At 42.4% G+C, this 19,850-nt stretch overlaps 1 protein-coding gene across 2 annotated transcripts in view; it reads left to right on the top strand.

The window, feature by feature from the left end:
- Positions 1 to 6,529, top strand: part of unm_sa1614 (un-named sa1614) — a 96,170-nt gene extending 89,641 nt beyond the window's left edge. For both annotated transcript variants that reach the window (XM_055867826.1, XM_055867824.1), the window contains 2 exons: positions 295 to 417; positions 3,124 to 6,529. In XM_055867826.1, the coding sequence (XP_055723801.1) occupies positions 295 to 417; positions 3,124 to 3,198 (198 nt within the window). In that variant the 3' untranslated portion in view covers positions 3,199 to 6,529. The remainder of the gene's footprint in view (positions 1 to 294; positions 418 to 3,123) is intronic.
- Positions 6,530 to 19,850: the final 13,321 nt, after the last annotated feature.

Below are 19,850 nucleotides of genomic sequence, written 5' to 3'. Positions count from 1 at the left end.
TGGCAACTCCAAGTCTTAGTCACCACACCAGGATTAGATGCTCAATTTGAGATCTTTACTTACTCTAATGACAGAAAAATACGTATTTTGACATTTTCCCTGACTCATTACTGTGGGGCATACACCTATTCATCTCTATTGGGTGTTTTCCCCCTCAGAACAAATATGTTATTTTGGTTAAGCACAGGTTTAGCTTAGTCACCCTTAGGGATGGTGTAATGTTTCTATTTCCTTACTGGTGTGGTGTTTTGTCACTCGGTAGTGCTGTTGTGTCTCTATCTGCTTGTTTTCCAGCCCAAGCCAAAAATGATGCGGGTCCAAGCCATCTATGGCTGTGTGGGTGACCACCATGATGAGCTCACTTTCAACGAGGGCGAGGTATTGGTTGTGCTTGGAGAGGACGATGCTGATTGGTGGGTAGGTACCTCTCGGTTACAGATAGAAGTTGCCCTCAGACACAGATTTCAGTATCAGATTACCCTCCACAAATCTGTTTTGGCAGTAGGCCTTCTTCAGTGTGTAGGTTCAACGTTTTGAGAAATATGAAGAAAAACAGACACAGTTAACTCAGCTGCTTGCAATTAGCGCTGCCCTTAACCATTCATTGAAGGGGTAAACCATTTAGTGATCGCTCTTTAGGAAGGGACTCGTACATTCTGTTTTATCCAGTCTGGTCAGTCGTGCATAGCCACAGGATTGGGTCTGCTCTTCTGTTTCTGTTGTGTAAATAATCCCAAGGTTTACAAGCCAACATGCACCATTAGAGAGCCAGCGGGGCCAATCTTGTTTCCAAACCGTAACATCTGTATCAAAACACTGGACCCTCAGACTTTTTCTGTTCTTACCTCCAGTATCATATTTCTTCTGTCTGTAAAAAGCCAAGTGATTTACAGTAAATGCTCCTCCTCGTGAATTGTGACAGAAATCCCTGTTCAAATCACAAGTTTCCCTTTCCTGTCAGCTAGAATATCTGTGCGATAATTGACAGAATCAATTACTGATTGAGTAAGGAGATGGACATCCAAAAGAGATGCTTGTCAGTTTGCGAAACGAAAAGTGAATAGTTCGCAGACAGACAGCGGGACAGCTGGAATTGGTTCCGACCGGATTCTTCTCCGTTGACTTTGTTTCATTCAGTCTCCATATCTGCATCAATGAGTCGTCGACAGAACTTCCAACCAGGTCATCATAATGCCTTCCAGATTAGGTTTTTACCCTCAAATGTCCTACAGATTGCCCTGGCGAAGAAATACACTACATGGCCAAAAGTATGTGGACGCCTGAACATCTCATTCCAAAATCATGGGCAGTAATATGGAGTTTGTCCCCCCTTTGCTGCTGTAACAGCCCCCACTCTTCTGGGAAGGCTTTCCACTAGATGTTGGATCATTGCTGCGGGGACCTGCTTGCATACAGCCAAAAGAGCATTAGTTGGGCACTGATGTTGGGCAATTAGTCCTGGTTCGCAGTCGGTATTTCAATTCATCCCAAAGGTGGGGTTGAGGTCAAGGCTCTGTGCAGGCAATTTATTCCACATTGATCTTGAAAAATCATTTCTGTATAGACCTCGCTTTTTTGTACGGGGGCATTATGCTGAAACAGGAAAGGGCCTTTCCCAAACTGTTCCCACAAAGTTGGAAGCACAGAATCGTCTAGAATGTCATTGTATGCTGTAGCGTTAAGATTTCCCTTCACTTGAACTAAGGGGCCTAGCCCGACTCCACCAAACTTTAGAGTTGGCACTATGCATTTGGGCAGGTAGCATTCTCCTGGCATCCACCAAACCCAAATTAGTCCGTCGGACTGCCAGTTGATGAAGCGTGATTTATCACTCCAGAAAACGCGCTCTCACTGCTCTCCAATGGCGGCAAGCTTTACACCACTCCAGCTGACGCTTGGCATTGCGGATGATGATCTTAGGCTTGTGCGCAGTTGCTAGGTCATGAAAACCCATTCATGAAGCTCTTGAGGAACAGTTATTGTGCTGACATTGCTTCCAGAGGCAGTCTGGAACTCGGTAATGAGTGTTGCAACCGAGGACAGACGATTTTTAAGCGCCTCGCGTTTCAGCACTGAGCGGTCCCGTTCTGTGAGCATGTGTGGCCTATCACTTCGCGGCTGAGCCATTGTTGCTCCTAGATGTTTCCACTTCACAATAACAGCACTTACAGTTGTCCGGGGCAGCTTTTGCAGGGCAGAAATGTGAGGAACTGACTTGTTGGAAAGTTGGCATCCTATGACAGAACCACGTTGAAAGTCAATGAACTCTTCACTACGGGCCATTCTACTGACAATGTTTATCTATGGAGGTCGCATGGTTGTGTGCTTGATTTTATTCACCTGAGTTACAGATTACAGACAGAGTTACAGATTCCGCAATAAAAATGTTAGTCATTTCCGATTGAGCCGACATATGCAGAGTTTACCTTGTAAAGCTGAACTTCTGCAATGTGGATTGAATAGTTAAGAAAGAAAACACAAGTAAGATGGAAAGACAAGTATAGAATGTCTAGTCCAACCCAAAGGTCCCCTTTCATACAGGATACAAACCTGGGTTCAAATACATGTGTATTTGAGTATGTGGTATTCAAATACTTTTTTCTGTGTATTTTAGTATTTTCAAATACACAGCCTGAAAACAAAACAAATACTTTTATTAAGAGTTCTTGAATGGTTATTTGTAAAAGCAAATAAATGGGTTTAAAGCATGGGACCGTATTTGAGTCGGTATCTTGTATTTTCAAATGCTTTCCGTGTGTATTTCCAAATACATTCCAATATTCAACTACTTTTTTTTTTTTCAAATGTGAAAGTAATTGAGATATTTGAAATAGTACTAGAACCCAGGTCTGACAGGATATTAATGTCCATTGTATTCTTTATCTTCTAGAGCTGTGATATAACTATGCCAGAAACCCTATATAGGAGGGCTATAGGATAAACAGCTTCCTCCTCCTCTGGATACTCAATAGGCCATCTGGTTTTCCAATGGAATCTCCCCCCGTAGTCACAAAAGCAGACAACCTGATCTAACAAACATACAAATGGGGTGTAGATGGGTCAACGGTCAATTATTTTTTTTTTTGTGCAAACCATCAATATTTTGTTCTTTTGTCCTCACAGCATGGATACGTTGAGGGCCAGCCAAACAAGAAAGGCCTGTTCCCTTCATCTTTCGTCCAATTGTTGTCTGACTGACACGAGCCAAAAAGCTGGAGGACATGTTCTGTAAAGTAACCTGGCAACCTGCCACCCTTCCCCAATGACTTCAGGACCAGGCTCAAACTTATTCCATACCTTAACTAACTGTTAACCTATAGATGTAGGGGCTACCGGACCTGGGCTCAGAGATGGTTAACTCTGGACATTCCTTTGATCTCCAATGAGTTGTTAGGGAACCTTTTTTCCTGAAAAAATGTCTGTTTTTTCTGGTTGTGTTTTGCTTTTTCCGTGTTGTGTATTTTAAATGTGTAGTTTAATGTGTTTAGTGTATTTTGATGTGTATTGTGCTATACATGGCTCATCTGGGAAAGAGACCTGGGTTTCAGCCATGACTCCCTATCAAAATAAAGGTTTTTCGAAAAAATACCCAAGGATCATGGGGCACACCGGGAACTTCGGTTCTGATCATGAATGTACGCCGATGGAGAGAACATTGTTTGAACATCACCGCTCAAGTTTTCTTCATCTTGGGGAAGCCATATGTTTACATTTTTTGCTTTAGTTTTTTTGTGACCAAATCTTTTTTTTCTTTTTTTTTTCTTTTTCTTGAGGGGGTGGGGGGGGGGGGGGCTACACGCACAATACATATATTCATATTATTGAATAGTTAAATCGCATCCAGACTTGGGCTGCCAATCAAAAATAAGAAAAACAATTTAAAAAGCAACACAAATACAAACTGTTAATCACCATGATTATAACACAGAGCCAACAAGTAACAATACATTTAGTATGTAAAAAATGAAATAAGTAAGTGAGCCTGTTTGTATGTTTGGACTTTATAGATTGTTTATTTGGATGTGTTGGGCTTTAGCTGGGGTTATTCTTTAGAGTCAAGTGTATTTGTCCAGGCCTCAATTGTTTCTTAATTAGCACCATTCATTCTCACTGTAGATCATTCTAATGGTATAATTTCTTATAGTAACTGTATCTTCTGAGGAATTTGGAGAGAGTGAGGCTATTGCCATTTAGGAGCCAAGATCTTTTTTTTGCGGCAGTGCTGCATGCCAGCAGTGATCATCTCTGATTTATTGAGAGATTCAAGGACCTATCATCGTTAAGTAACATAGTATATGCAAAGCATTGAATATTTAAATTCATGCCCATACATTTTGTAACTTTGTCCTAGCAGCATTTAAGTGCAGACCACTCCCACATCATATGAAAGAATGTGCCTACTTGATTTAGGGGACACAGTGGACAGTTGGGAGTTGGGGCCTGTTTCATCGTAAAACGTTTCCTTGGTGTTAAATACAGTCTGTGAACAAACTTAAAATGTATAAATTGATGGTTTTGGATTGCAGGATACCGAGGTCATATTTTTTGTTCAAATTCACTTAGATCTGTGGACAATACTTTTTTAATGGCTCGCTCAGAATATGAGCTTTCCAAAAGTTGTTTATACAGGGCACTCGGAAATTATTCAGACCCCTTGACTTTTTCCATATTTGGTTACGTTGCAGCCTTATTCGAACATGGATTAAGTATTTTGTTTCCCCTCATCAGTCTACACACAATACCCCATAATGACGAAGCAAAAACAGGTTTTTAGACATTTTTGCAAATGTATTAAAAATAAAAACTGAAATATGACATTTACATAAGTATATTCAGACCCTTTACTCAGTACTTTTGTTGAAGCACCTTTGGCAGCGATTACAGCCTTGAGTCTTCTTGGGTATGACGCTACAAGCTTGGCACACCTGTATTTGGGGAGTTTCTCCCATTCTCTGCAGATCCTCTCAAGCTCTGTCAGGTTGGATGTGGAGCGTCGCTGCACAGCTATTTTCAGGACTCTACAGAGAGATTCAATTGGATTCAAGTTCGGGCTCTGGCTGGGCCACTCAAGGACATTCAGAAACAAGCCACTCCTTCGCCCTAGTCGGAGGTCCTGAGCGCTTTGGAGCAGGTTTTCTTCAAGGATCTCTCTACTTTGCTCCGTTCATCTTTCCCTGGATCCTGACTAGTCTCCCAGTCTCTGCCACTGAAAAACATCACCATGATTCACCATAGGGATGGTGCCAGCTTTCCTCCAGACATGACACTTGACATTCAGACCAAAGAGTTCAATCTTGGTTTCATCAGACCAGAGAATCTTGTTTCTCATGGTCGAAGAGTTGTTTGTGGGCCTTTTGGCAAACTCCAAGCAAACTGTCAAGTGCCTTTTACTGAGGAGTGGTTTCCATCTGGCCACTATACCATAAAGGCCTGATTGGTGGACTGTTACAGAGATGGTTGTCCTTCCGGAAGGTTCTCCCATCTCCACAGAGGAACTCTTGAGCTCTGTCAGGTTCTTGGTCACCTCCCTGACCAAGGCCCTTCTCCCCCGATTGCTCAGTTTGGCCCGGGCAGCCAGCTCTAGGAATAGTCTTCGTGGTTCTTAACTTCTTCCATTAAAGAATGATGGAGGCCACTGTGTTCTCGGGAACCTTCAATGATGCAGACATTTCTTTTGTACCCTTCCCCAGATCTCTGCCTTGACACATCCTGTCTCTGAGCTCTACGGACAATTCATTCGACCTCATGGCTTGGTTTTTCCTCTGACATGCACTGTCAACTTTGGGACCTTATATAGACAGGTTTGTGTGTGTACCTTTCCAAATCATGTCCAATCAATTGAATTTACCACTGGTGGACTCCAATCAAATTCTAGAAACATCTCAAGGATGATCAATGGAACAGGATGCACCTGAGCTCAACTTCGAGTTTCATATAAAAGGGTCTGAATACTTATGTAAATAAGGTATATTTGTTTTTTGTTTAATACATTTGCTAATATTTCTTAACCTGTTTTCGCTTTGTCATTATGGGTGAATTGATGAGAGAATTTTTTTTTTAAATCAATTTTAGAATAAGGCTGTATGAAGCAAAATGTGGAAAGGTCAAGGGGTCTGAATACTTTCCCGAAATGCACTACATGATATAGAGAGATCAGTCCTTTCGGCAGCCCAGATCATTTATTCATAAATCCCATTATTGGATAGTTCGGTAGTTGGGTTTCCCAAGGGACTCCATAGGCTAGCATAGTTGAACTAAATTGTAATTAGGAAAAAAATGAGTTGCCTGGTAATGTTTTTCAAATCTTGGAATATACTCAAAGCATTACTGTCCATGACATCGGCAAGGGTACAGATTCCACATTTGACCATGGGGGGAATGCAAAAAGGTCACAAGGTATTATTGTGAAATATTGGAGTATGGGCGTGACGTTTTGATTCCCAGTTACACTGAACAGAATTATGAATGCAAGATGGAAAGTGCTGTTCCCATGTTTCATGAGCTGAAATAAAATATCACAGAAATTGTCCATATGCACAACAATATTATTTCTCTCAAATGTTTGTGCACTAATTTGTTTACATCCCTGTTAGTGACCTATTTTATCCTTTGTCAAGATAATCCATAAAGAAGCGGATTAAACATCACTACACAGGCGCACCTTGTGCAGGGGACAATAAAAGACCACTCTAAAATGTGCAGTTTTGTCACGCAACACAGTGCCACGTGCAATTGGCATGCTGACTGCAGGAACGTCCACCATACCTGTTTCCAGATAATTGAATGTTAATTTCTCTATCATAAACCGCCTCCAACGTCGTTTTAGATCATTTGGCAGTACGTCCAACCGGCCTCACAACCGCAGACCACGTGTAACCACACCAGCCCAGGACATCCGGCTTCTTCACCTGCGGCATCATCAGAGGGGGGAGGTTGGAGTGCTGAGCAGTATTTCTGTCTATAATAAATCTCTTTTGTGGGAAAAAAACATTCTAGTTGTCTGGGCCTGGCTACCCAGTGGTTGAACCTGGCTTCCATGTAGGCCTATGCCCTCCCAGGCCCACCCATGGCCGCGCCTCTGCCCAGTCATGTGAAATCCATAGATTAATTAATTAATTTCAATTGACATATTTTCCTTATATGAACTGTAAATTGTTATGTTTATATTTTTGTTCAGTAGACATAGTTTCAAAAATGTTGCACCAAATAGAGATTGTGTGAGCAATAATGGGACCAAAGAGTAGTTGAGGGATATATCAGTGAAACCGCACAATAGCCAGAAGGGGGAGACGAGAGAAGCATTGACCTACATAAATTCAGCCGTGGAAATATATATTTATTTTGACAATAGATATTCTGCCGACAAACACTAGAACCATCATAGGCCACTGACGTTTGATTTCGTAAATTTTCACCTGTTTTCTTCACACCTGTTATCTACTTAACATGCCAAGACAATGCACTAGGACGTTGGTACCCAGTCAGGAACTAAAGCGTCTCTCTCTCCTCACTGAATGGTTGATAATTGTGCACGTTAATACACATTTGAATTTAAATTAAGCCTAACTGGATGATGAGGAGCGTGAAGAGGTTGTTTTAATTTAGAAATACAATAGTGTAATGAGTTTATGCCTGTTTATCAGCGTTAGCACTTATGTTTACAGCAAATAATTATATTTTCTTTTACGTTTTACTTTGTAAAAATAAGCTGTTTTATTTACTATAACTATTACTAATCAAATGTATTGTAAGGTAAAAATGAAAACATGGTACGTGTTGCAGTAGTCCTTTAGAATAATGCAAAACATATCCTTGACTCTTGTTATCCAAGTTGATGAGCAAGGGGAAACAAACGATGCCAGTCAGCCTGCATAGCCGGCCCATCGAAACTACACCTACGCTATACCAAGACTAATTCCACACATAAGAGTTTGCCTATAGACAAGTTGGCAAAAATTGGCAATAGTCTGATGACTGACAGTATTATCAGTTGTCAAATTGCACATGAAGAGAGGGGTGCGTCTTATCAAATCCACCTTCAGTCACATGCAGGTAACTTTTTGATTTCCTTGTAGTATGAGAAACAGCATATTTCTATGACACTTACTTTTGTCAAATAGTTCTCAGCTCTATTTCCAAACTTCACTTTTTCCAAGAGTGTCTGCGCTGTCCATGTGTTTAGAACATGACCGCTTGTGTGGCAGCATTGCTCTGCCTACTAAGCAGACCAACATAATAAACGTCAAATTCACTATTCTGTTTTCTTTTAAACACATTTTCTTATTTCCACATGTTTCTTTAGACCTGGCAATATGAAATTATAATGGACTTCTTGAACTAGTGTTTTTTTTTTACTTATAGCCCTAGAGTAACAAACTAAGACATGCTATGTTATTTGAAAGAATAGTTTTTTCGTTTTCTAATGTTACCTTAGACCTTTATAAACACAACAAAAGTATTATTCTTCCCATAGCATGTATGAAATGTATTTATTAGACTGTTAGAATGTTGATAGGCTATCGGCCAGGATGTGTCAAATTGGCTTTAGGCCTACATGTTTATTAGGACATAGTCAATGATATGTTTTATATAATTCTACAATCTAAACAAATAACTCTTGTTTTATTTTTACAATAATATATTTCTTCATACAAGTCATGCTTTACAATTGTTTAAGTGCTATTTATCAAGCCTTGGTGCTTATGTTTGCACACCTTGCGGTTTCATTTGCATCCGATGCGTATGGATTGGAGGGCGCCTCTGGAGGCTCCGGACTGGAGGGCGCCTCTGGAAATATTACTCCTGCTTATTATGAAGAAAAAATACATCTGTTTAACTTTGTAAACTAAACTTGTGTTTAGAATTATTTTTGTTGTATTAATGCTATTTAATCTCTCCTCAGACTAATATTATTCTGTTTGTCCTGTGGGTACCTTTGCCACTGTTCCGCCCCTTGTGTATTGCGCTGTCATGGTGTATGTGTATTAGTGTATTAGTTTAATAAAGCAAACTTTAGTGCTACCTTGTGTTCCGACAAGGCATGAGATTACAGCAAAAACATGTTCAGGGATAGATTCAGCCGCAAGCTTTTTTTTTTTTTTTTGGAGGGCGCCGTTGGAGGCTTCGTGCCATGGATCACCACTGGAGGCTTCTTGCCATGGATCATCACTGGAGGTTTCGTGCCATGGATCATCACTGGAGGCTTCTTGCTATGGATCATCACAGGAGGCTTCTTGCCATGGATCATCACTGGAGTGGAGAGACACACAGGAGGCCTGGCTCTGGGAGCAGGCACAGGACTCACCAGGCTGGGGAGACATGCAGGAGGATTAGTTCTTAGCACAGGCACAGGACTCACCAGGCTGGGGAGATATGCAGGAGGCCTTGTCCTTGGATACACTGGGCCGTGGAGGCGCACTGGAGGTCTCGAGCGCAGAGCTAGCACAACTCGTCCTGGCTGGATACCAGGATACCAAATTTTCTAAGGATAATAGCAGATGATATTGCCACTCCTATTTGCCATATCTTCAATCTAAGCCTACTAGAGAGCATGTGCCCTCAGGCCTGTTGGGTAGGAGAAGTAATTCCGCTACCCAAGAAGAGTAAAGCCCCCTTTACTGGCTCAAATAGCCAACCAATCAGCCTGTTACCAACCCTTAGTAAAGTTTTGGGGAAAATTGTGTTTGACCATGTACAATGCTATTTTACTGTAAACAAATTGACAACATACTTTCAGCACGCTTATAGGGAAGGACATTCAACAAGCATGGCACTTACACAAATGACTGATGATTGGCTGAGAGAAATAGATAAGACGATTATGGGAGCTGTTTTGTTAGACTTCAGTGCTACTTTTGACATTATCGATCCTAGTCTGCTGCTGGAAAAACGTGTTATGGTTTTACAACCCCTGCTATATTGTGGATAAAGAGTTACCTGTCTAACAGAACACAGAGGGTGTTCTTTAGAGGCAGAGAATCCCAGTGGAGAGAGGGGAACCGGCCAGGCAAAGACAGCAAGGGCGGTTCGTTGCTCCAGTGCCTTTCTGTTCACCTTCACACTCCTGGGCCAGACTACACTCAATCATAGGACCTACTGAAGAGATGAGTCTTCAATAAAGACTTAAATGTTGAGACCGAGTCTGCGTCTCTCACATGGGTAGGCAGACCATTCCATTAAAATGGAGCTCTATAGGAGAAAGCCCTGCCTCCAGCTGTTTGCTTAGATATTCTAGGGACAATTAGGAGACCTTTGTCTTTTGACCGTAGCATACGTGTAGGTATGTACGGCAGGACCAAATCGGAAATATAGGTAGGAGCAAGCCCATGTTGTCACGCCCTGACCTTAGTTTTCTATATTTTCTGTATTATTTTGGTCAGGTCAGGGTGTGACGAGGGTGGGTATGTGTGTTTTGTCTTGTCTAGGGTTTTTGTTTATCTATGGGGATTTTTGTATGTCTAGGAAATGTAGGTTTATGGTGGCCTGAATTGATTCCCAATCAGAGGCAGCTGTTTTTCGTTGTCTCTGATTGGGAATCCTATTTAGGTTGCCATTTTTCCATTTTGGTTTTGTGGGTAGTTGTCTGTGTGTAGTTGCATGTCAGCACTCGTTGTAATTAGCTTCACATTCGTTTTGTTATTTTTGTTAGTTTGTTTAGTGTTTTAGTGTTCTTCATTTATTAAAGAAGAATGTCTTCAAATCACGCTGCGCCTTGGTCTCCTCACTACGACAAACGTGACACATGTAATGCTGTGTAGGTTAGCAGTAAAACCTTGAAATCAGCCCTTGCCTTAACAGGAAGCCAGTGTAGGGAGGCTAGCACTGGAGTAATATGATAAAAAAAATGTGGTTCTAGTCAGGATTCTAGCAGCTGTATTTAGCACTAACTGAAGTTTATTTAGTGCTTTATCCGGGGAGCCGGAAAGTAGAGGATTGCAGTCGTCTAACCTAGAAGTGTCAAATACATGGATACATTTTTCATCATCATTTTTGGACAGAAAATTTCAGATTTTTGCAATGTTACGTAGATGAAAAAAAAGCTGTCCTTGAAACAGTCTTGATATGTTCGTCAAAAGAGAGATCAGGGTCCAGAGTAACGCCGAGGTCCTTCACAGTTTTATTTGAGACAACTGTAAAACCATCAAGATTAATTGTCAGATACAACAGAAGATCTCTTTGTTTCTTTGGACCTAGAACAAGCATCTCTGTTTTGTCCGAGTTTAAAAGTAGAGCATTTGCAGCCATCCACTTCCTTATGTCCGAAACACAGGCTTCCAGTGAGGGCAATTTTGGGGCTTCACCATGTTTCATCGATATGTACAGCTGTGTGTCATCCGCTTAGCAGTGAAAGTTAAAATTATGTTTTCAAATGGCATCCCCAAGAGGTAAAATATATAGTGAAAACAATAGTGGTCCTAAAACGGAACCTTGAGGAAGACCAAAATTTACAGTTGATCTGTCAGAGGACAAACCATCCACAGAGACAAACTGATATCTTTCAGACAGATAAGATCTAAACCAGGCCAGAACTTGTCCGTGTAGACCAATTTGGGTTTCCAATCTCTCCAAAAGAATGTGGTGATCGATGGTATCAAAAGCAGCACTAAGGTCTAGGAGCATGAGGACAAATGCAGAGCCTCCAATGATCTGCTCCTGCTTCGCATCAGATGACCCAGCTTGGTACACCCCACGCCTCAGATGGTAAACCATCGATGCCAGGGGCTCGGCCTGATGAGAGCTGCTTAACTGCTGTGGACAGCTCTTGCAGTGTAATGTCAGAGTCCAATGCGACTCTCTGCTCAAGTCCCAATTGAGGAAGACCGTGTAACAACTGTTCAGTACACAGAGAGTCACAATCCTCCGCCTTATAGAGGGCAGAGTAGAAATCCACGGCATGTTGACGCATTTCACCGTCATCCGTGGTCACCTTCCCATCAGGGAGACGAAGGCAGACCATCTGTTTACGTTGCAATGTCGACTGTCCTAGTTGTTTTTTTAAACGCTAGGAGGATCCATATCCTTGAGGGAAGCTAAACGAGACCTAATCAAGGCACCCTTCACTCTTTCATGCAGAAACGACCTCAGTTCATGCCTCTTGTCCTGTAAGTTCATGACTAGTCCAGGGTCGTTCTGAGTAAGCAGCTTCAATTCAATAGATTTGATGTCCTGTTCAAGGGCCTTGATAGTCTCTTTAACTTCAATTTGAGACAGAGCAGTATACTGTTGACAAAATAATCGCATTTGGGCCTTCCCAACCTCCCACCATTGTCTCAAGGACTCAAAATTCCCTTTTGTAACGCTCCATTTTTCCCAAAACAACAAAAACCTTTCACAAAACATGACATCATGTAACAATTTAACATTAAGGTGATGACCTTCGTGGACAGGACAAGTTAATATCAACAGTAACAATATGGTGATCAGAGAAACCCACAGGAGTAATGTCACACCTTCCAACCTTACTACAGTATTGCTCAGATACATACAACCTGTCTAACCTTGCTGCACTGACACGACCTTCATTAACTTTTAGCCATTGTACTGCCTAACTTTTGCATTCCTAACTCTCCACACATCAGAAAGCTCAAACTCAGTTAATAGGCCAGACAGGCAAGTGGCTGACCGCAGTGAGGTTCTTCAGCGGTGAGATCAACAGTAAAATCCACTTTACAGATCCAGTCCCCCCCTAAAACCATACACCCCTCTTGGTCACACTGTCTTAAGGTTTCCTTAATTTTATCAAAAACAACAATATGCTCTGTACCCTCATTAGGAGCATAGACATTCAGAAAAACAAACAAAAACCCCATAACATCCACCTTGACCAATAAAACCCAACCCTTTACAATCTCTGTTGTAGATACCACAGTCACCCCTAAGCCTGAGGAAAACAAGATTGCCACCCCAGCTCTGAAATTAGTACCATGACTGAGTATATGCTGCCCCTCCCACCACATACCCCAGTCAACCTCATTTTCCTCATCACTATGTTTTTCCTGTAGGAAAACTACATTAAGCCTTTTCTGTTTTATTACTTCTAATACCCAAGCCCTCTTATTCCTGTCCCTTCCCCCATTAATATTGAGAGGACCTACCCTTAGTACCTCCATATAGAAAAGAGAAAAGAAAAGCAGAAGAAATCACAGAGAAACCAATGAGGAAAAAGACACCCTATGAAGCATGATCATCATCATTATTTAAATGTTCTCTTATTAACCAGACTACGTTTCCCACCACCGTTTGCTGCTGCAACAGCAGTAACAAATTTCCTCAAGCGAAACCGCTTCTTCTCACTCAACTGGTCTAACCGCACCGTCTTCTGTAACATCACAGCTGACCTCACAAACTTATCAACATCAAAATAATCTGCCAATTTGACAGATTTCCCAAAAGTCTGATCCAGAAACCCATTTACCTCCTCTAGATCGTAAATTGAGTCCTCACCACCTGCTATCATATCAAAAGAGATATCCATACCCTTCTCCTGATCCTCCTCAGCTGAGGCCACAGACCCCTGACTCCCCTCTACCACATCCCTTTCAACACTCCCCACTTGCACCCAATCACTCGTACCAAGCATCTCCTCCACTACCTGGAAGACTAGCCCCACCTGAACCCCATTACTTGTAGTGGGCATCTCCTCCACTACCTGGGAGCCTAGCTCCACATGAACCCCCTCCTGTACCCCATTACTCGCAGTGGGCATCTCCTCCACTACCTGGGAGCCTAGCTCCACATGAACTCTCTCCTGTACCCTATTACTCGTAGTGGGCATCTCCTCCACTACCTGGGAGCCTACCTCCACATGAACCCCCTCCTGTACCCCATTACTCATAGTGGGCATCTCCTCCACTACCTGGGAGATTAGCTCCACATGAACCCCCTCCTGTACCCCAGCACTCGTACTGGGCACCTCCTCACCAGTCTGAGGAACTGGCTCTTCAGATCCATCCTTACCTTCTACAACAATATTTTTCTGTTGCATAACATTTCCCTCTAATACAAGTTGCAACTCCGTGCCCTCAACACGGATAACTTGTTCCTCAGCAACAGGTGCTTGTGGCTGCTCCACCACGGTCGGCCCACCTCTCCCTACATCAGTGGGCCCAGGTGTTACGATGACCACCTGCGCCCCTCCCTCTGCCTTCTCCCTTTTCGGGCAAGCATGTCGCTTATGACCAACATCCCCACACTCAAAACACTGTTGACTACCCGTACTAGCATAAGCCATATACAGTCTATTGTCATACTTGACAAAAACATAAACACCTGTCGCCGAAACGACATAACCTGTTTCAACGCCGGATGTTTGCAACCCAACGGGACAATGGAACTTGCAAACTTCCCAAAGCGCAATAACTCGCGCTCCAATAGCTCATTTGGAATAAACGGCGGTACATTTGAAATTGTTACCCTTGTTAATGGAGAAAAAAGCGGCGTAACTTGAATAAACATTCCTTTAAGAAGTACGCCATGCTCAACCATACGATCTACAAGGCGCTCTTCTTTAACCTCTTTCAGCTAGAGGGCACTATTTTTATGTTTGGAAAAATAACGTTCCCAAGGTAAACGGACTATTTCTCAGGCTCAGATGCTAGAATATGCATATAATTGACAGACTAGGATAGAGAACACTCTAAAGTTTCCAAAACTGTCAAAATATTGTCTGTGAGTATAACAGAACTGATTTTGCAGGCGAAAACCTAAGGAAATCCAACCCGGAAGTGCCTTTTATTTGGAAAAATCACTGTTCCATTGCCTGCCCCTCCTCAATTTAAAGGGGTATCAACCAGATTCCTTTTCCAATGGCTTCCTCAGGCTGTGACCAGGCTTTAGACATAGTTTCAAGCTTTTATTTTGAAAAATGAGCGAGATTTATCAAAAAAGCGTCAGGTGTCCTTTGATTAGTTAATGCGCGCGAGAGTTGTAGCTCGACATTTTCTTTCTCTGTAGTATTGAATAGTTTACTGTCCGGTTGAAATATTATCGATTATGTATGTTAAAAACAACCTGAGGATTGATTATAAAAAACGTTTGACATGTTTCTACGAACATTACGGATACTTTTTGGAATTTTCATCTGAGGAGATGGCAAAGGAGTTGTCTGTCATCAAGAGGGTGCTACAGCACAGAGAACAGACTGTAGAGACTCCCAGAGAGAAGCTGCAGCCCCTCACCACCCCTAACAACCCCACTGACCCACCTTTACCCACAACCCCCCCCCCATATTGACAACACTTTACCCACACCCCCAGTCAACAAGGAGGCTCACATGGAGACACCTACTACAGAGAGAAGCTCTCTGGCCCCCCCTGACACACCCCCACACACCCCTCCATGTACACAGGCCCTGTGTACTCCAGCCCCAGACTGTAAACGCACTAATCTGGTAAAACCCACTGAGGTGGCCATCCTCATTGACTCAAATGGGAAATTCATCCAAGAAGATAAACTCTTCCCCCAACACAAGGTGTGCAAAATATGGTGCCCAAAAACACAGGATGCACTCCACATCCTGTCCCAGCCTGACTTTGGCACACCAGGCCACATTATTATTCACACTGGCACCAACAACCTGCGAGAGGAGCAGGAGAGAGTAGGCAGCCTGGTCAACAGAGTAGCAGAGAGGGCCTCTGAGCGGGTTCCCCAACTCCCACATCTCCACTCTGCTGCCCCGCAAAGACTTTCATCCCCGTACCATTCAGAAAGTCAACGCTGACATCACCAGAGGGTGTGGCCTACTCCCGAACGTACACGTTGCTCACCACCCAACAATCACCCCAGAGCATCTGTACGACCACTCCCACCTGAGAAAGCAGACAGTAGGGATGTTTGCCAAGTGTCTAAAGGACGTGGCACTTGGTAGACAAACACCCCATGCCGCACTGGACAGAGGACCACCCAGAGACCCCTACCAGACCACTGCACCACCAAGGAGCCCCAGGCCCTTTCAACGCCACACCAGACCCAGCGCACCCCACAGGCCCCACCCACCACCAGAGCATCACCACTTCCATCGGCTTAGCCAGACCGGACCCAGCCTACTACCCCGCACCACACCACCACCCCTACCAGACCAGAGAGGAAGCCCCACGGCCCAGAACTGGCCCTCCTCCACTCCACAGGGCCCAACAGCAGGACCAGCACAGCTACGCGGAGGTCGTCAGAGGACAGGAGAACCCTGTACGATTAAGTGAGATTAAACAGCTCATCCAATACATCTGCACTAAACTACACACACACACACACACACACACACACACACACACACACACACACACACACACACACACACACACACCTATTGTACTAGAATTTACTTGTTCAATGAATAGGAATATTTATATATATAACAGAAAAAAAGTTAGCTGTTATCCTGTTTATCTCACTCTTAACAACTTATTAGTTAGTAGTTACTGTATTTCTGACTGCTATTCTTTCTTTTGGAACATGAAATCACTATCAGTTAGCATATTGAACATTCAGGGCCTAAACTCATCAACCTTTGGACTGAAGCACTGGAGTTCAACAAAAATCTTAAAGATGTTGACGTCATCATTCTGCAGGAGACATGGTGTAAAGGCTGACATTGTCACTCACTGCCCCACAGGCTACAGAGAGGTAATTGTGCCGTCACAAAAACACAGCTCTGTCAATAGAGGCAGAGACTCTGGAGGACTGATCATTTGGTACAAATCCGAACTACAACATCTAATTGATCCCCTCAAAATTGGCAAATATCACATTTGGTTAAAACTGAAAAAATAACTTGTACTGACAGAAAAAGATGTGTTCCTTTTGGGCAATATATATCCCCCCCTCAGAATCCCCATATTACTCAGAGGAGATCTTCCCCACCCTTGAGGAAGAGACGTGCCATTTCCAGGCCCAGGGAAATGTGCTTATCTGTGGGGACACAAATGCGCCCACAGGAACACTACCTGATCTAACGAGCACACGAGGGGACAGCTTTATTATAGGCCATACTGTTTCTAACTGTCTTAATCTCCCCCATAGAAACAACAGTGACAGCACCGTCAACAAAAACGGAAGGGATCTTTTGCAGCTCTGTAAAAGCCTGGGTCTGTACTTTGTCAATGGTAGGTTACGGGGGGACTCTTTGGGGAGATTCACCTACTGCTCACCTCTTGGCCACAGTACAGTAGACTATATAATCACAGACATTGACCCTTTCTCTCTCAGCTCATTCACTGTCAAGCCACTAACAGCTCTGTCTGATCACAGCCAAATTACGTTGTTCCTCAAAAGAACAGACATGGAAACAACCACACATTCACAGCCCAGTAAGCTGTACAACATCAGAAATTCATACAGATGGGCCCAAAACAACACAGAAGAATACCAGAAAGCAACCTGGAACCAAAATATCCAAACACTCTTAGATAACTTTCTGGATACCACATTCACTCACAGTAAAGAAGGCATCAATCTAGCAGTACAAAACATCAACTATATATTCAGGCAAATGGCAAAAGAAGCACAATTGAAATTGATTTGAATTATTATTATTTTTTTTAAAGATCACAGATGACAACTGGTTTGATGCAGATTGTAAAATTATAAGGAAAACACTTAGAACACTATCCAACCAAAAGCACAGAGACCCAAATAATGGTGAATTATGCCTTCATTACTGTGAGACTTTAAAACTCTATAAACGTACACTCAGAACCAAAAAAGCACAATACAACAGCAAGCAGCTGACACTAATTGAGGAGTCCATAAACACAAACAACTTCTGGCAAAATTGGAAAAAATGAAAAAAATCTAAACAAGAGGAATTAGCGATACAAAATGGTGACATATGGACAACCCATTTTAAAACACTCTACAACACCGTTCAAATTGACACAAACGCAGAACAACGCCAAATTCATGAGAAGTTGAATGGATTAGAAAAAGCTATAAAGGACAATCAAAATCCACTGGACTCCCCAATTACTGACCAGGAGCTCTATAAGAAACTTCAGGCTCTCAGATTCAAAAAGGCATGCAGACCTGATGGCATACTAAATGAGATGCTCAAACTCACTAGTGCAAAATTTCAATTGGCTATATTAAAACTGTTTAATTTGATCCTGAGTGTAGGTTATTTCCCTGACATCTGGAATCAAGGACTCATAACCCCAATCTTTAAGAACGGAGACAAATTTGACCCTAACAATTACAGAGGCATTTGTGTGAACAGTAACCTGGGGAAGGTTTTCTGTAGTGTTATCAATGTAAGAGTTCTGAACCTCCTTAATAAGCACAATGTCTTGAGTAAAAGCCAAATTGTATTTATACCAAAACATCGCACAACTATTCATATTTACACCCTACACACCCTGATAGATAAACATGTCCACCAAAATAATACCAAAATATACGCTTGCTTTATCGACTTCAAAAAGCATTTGATTCTATTTGGCATACAGGACTGTTCTACAAAGTTATTGAAAGTGGTGTAGGGGGTAAAACATATGACATAATTAAATCAATGTATACTGGCAATACGTGCAGCATTAAAATTGGTAAGAAAATAACAGAATTCTTTAACGAGGGGCGGGGCCTTCGCCAGGGTTGCAATCTGAGCCCTGCACTCTTCCATATTTACATTAACGAATTGGCCACTATTCTAGAAAAACCCTCAGCTCCTGGTGTTAGTCTCCACAATTCAGAAGTTAAATGCCTACTCTTCGCAGATGACCTATGCCTGCTGTCACCCACAGCACATGGCCTACAGCAGAGCCTGGACCTGCTAGAGCAGTACTGCCAGACCTGGGCCCTGGCAGTAAACCCCAAAAATACTAAAATAATGATTTTCCAGAGAAGATACAGATCTCAGGGAATTAGACCAAAGTTCTCAATTGGTACAAAATATATAGAGTACTGTACACACTACAATTACTTAGGTTTAAAAATAAGCTCAACTGGACACCTTAATGAGGCAGTGAATGAACTGAGAGAGAAAGCATGCAGGGCATTCTACGCCATTAAAAAGCTAATTCAAATTGAAATACCTATTAAAATTTGGCTAAAACTTATTGAATATGTCATTGAACCAATTGCACTTTATGGCAGCGAGGTGTGGGGTCCACTTGAAAAACAATATTTCATCAAATGGAACAAACACCCCATTGAAACCCTGCATGCAGAGTTCTGTAAGATTATCCTACATGTCCAGAGGAAAACTACAAACAATGCATGCAGGGCAGAATTAGGCCAATATCCACTAATGATAAAAACTCAAAAAAGAGCAATTAAGTTTTGGAAACATCTAAAATGCAGTGACCCCCTCTCATATCATTACCAAGCCCTGCAATGCCAAGAGCTGAGCAAAGAAAAGAGTTCCCTCATCCAGCTGGTCCTGGGGCTGAGTTCACAAACCTGTTCTACTAACACACTGAAGCCTCAGTACCAGAACATCCAATCAATCAGAATAAACCAAATTACAACACAGTCAAAACAAAACTACATTGCTTATTGGGAAACACAAGCACAAACACAAAGCAAAATGCAGTGCTATCTGGCCCTAAATCGACAGTACACCGTGGCTAAATATTTGACCATGGTTACTGATCAAAACCTTAGAAAAACCTTGACAAAGTACAGGCTCAGTGAGCACAACCTTGCCATTGGGAAGGGTAGACACAGGAAAACCTGGCTCCCTGTAGAAGAAAGGCAGTGCAACCACTGCACAACAGCAGAACCTGAGACGGAGCTGCATTTCCTGACAAAATGTCAAAAAGATAAAACAATAAGTGTCATTTTCCCAAATTTAAAACCCTTATTCAAGGTGTTGGTGTCAAAGAGGGCAGGTAGTTTGCCCCCGGTGATGCGTTGTGCAG

Source organism: Salvelinus fontinalis, chromosome 18 (assembly GCF_029448725.1).
Source record: "Salvelinus fontinalis isolate EN_2023a chromosome 18, ASM2944872v1, whole genome shotgun sequence".
In the NCBI taxonomy this organism is placed as follows: Eukaryota; Metazoa; Chordata; class Actinopteri; order Salmoniformes; family Salmonidae; genus Salvelinus; species Salvelinus fontinalis.
The sequence above is the reverse complement of the archived record's forward strand: the minus strand, read 5'-3'. Positions and strand labels throughout refer to the sequence as shown.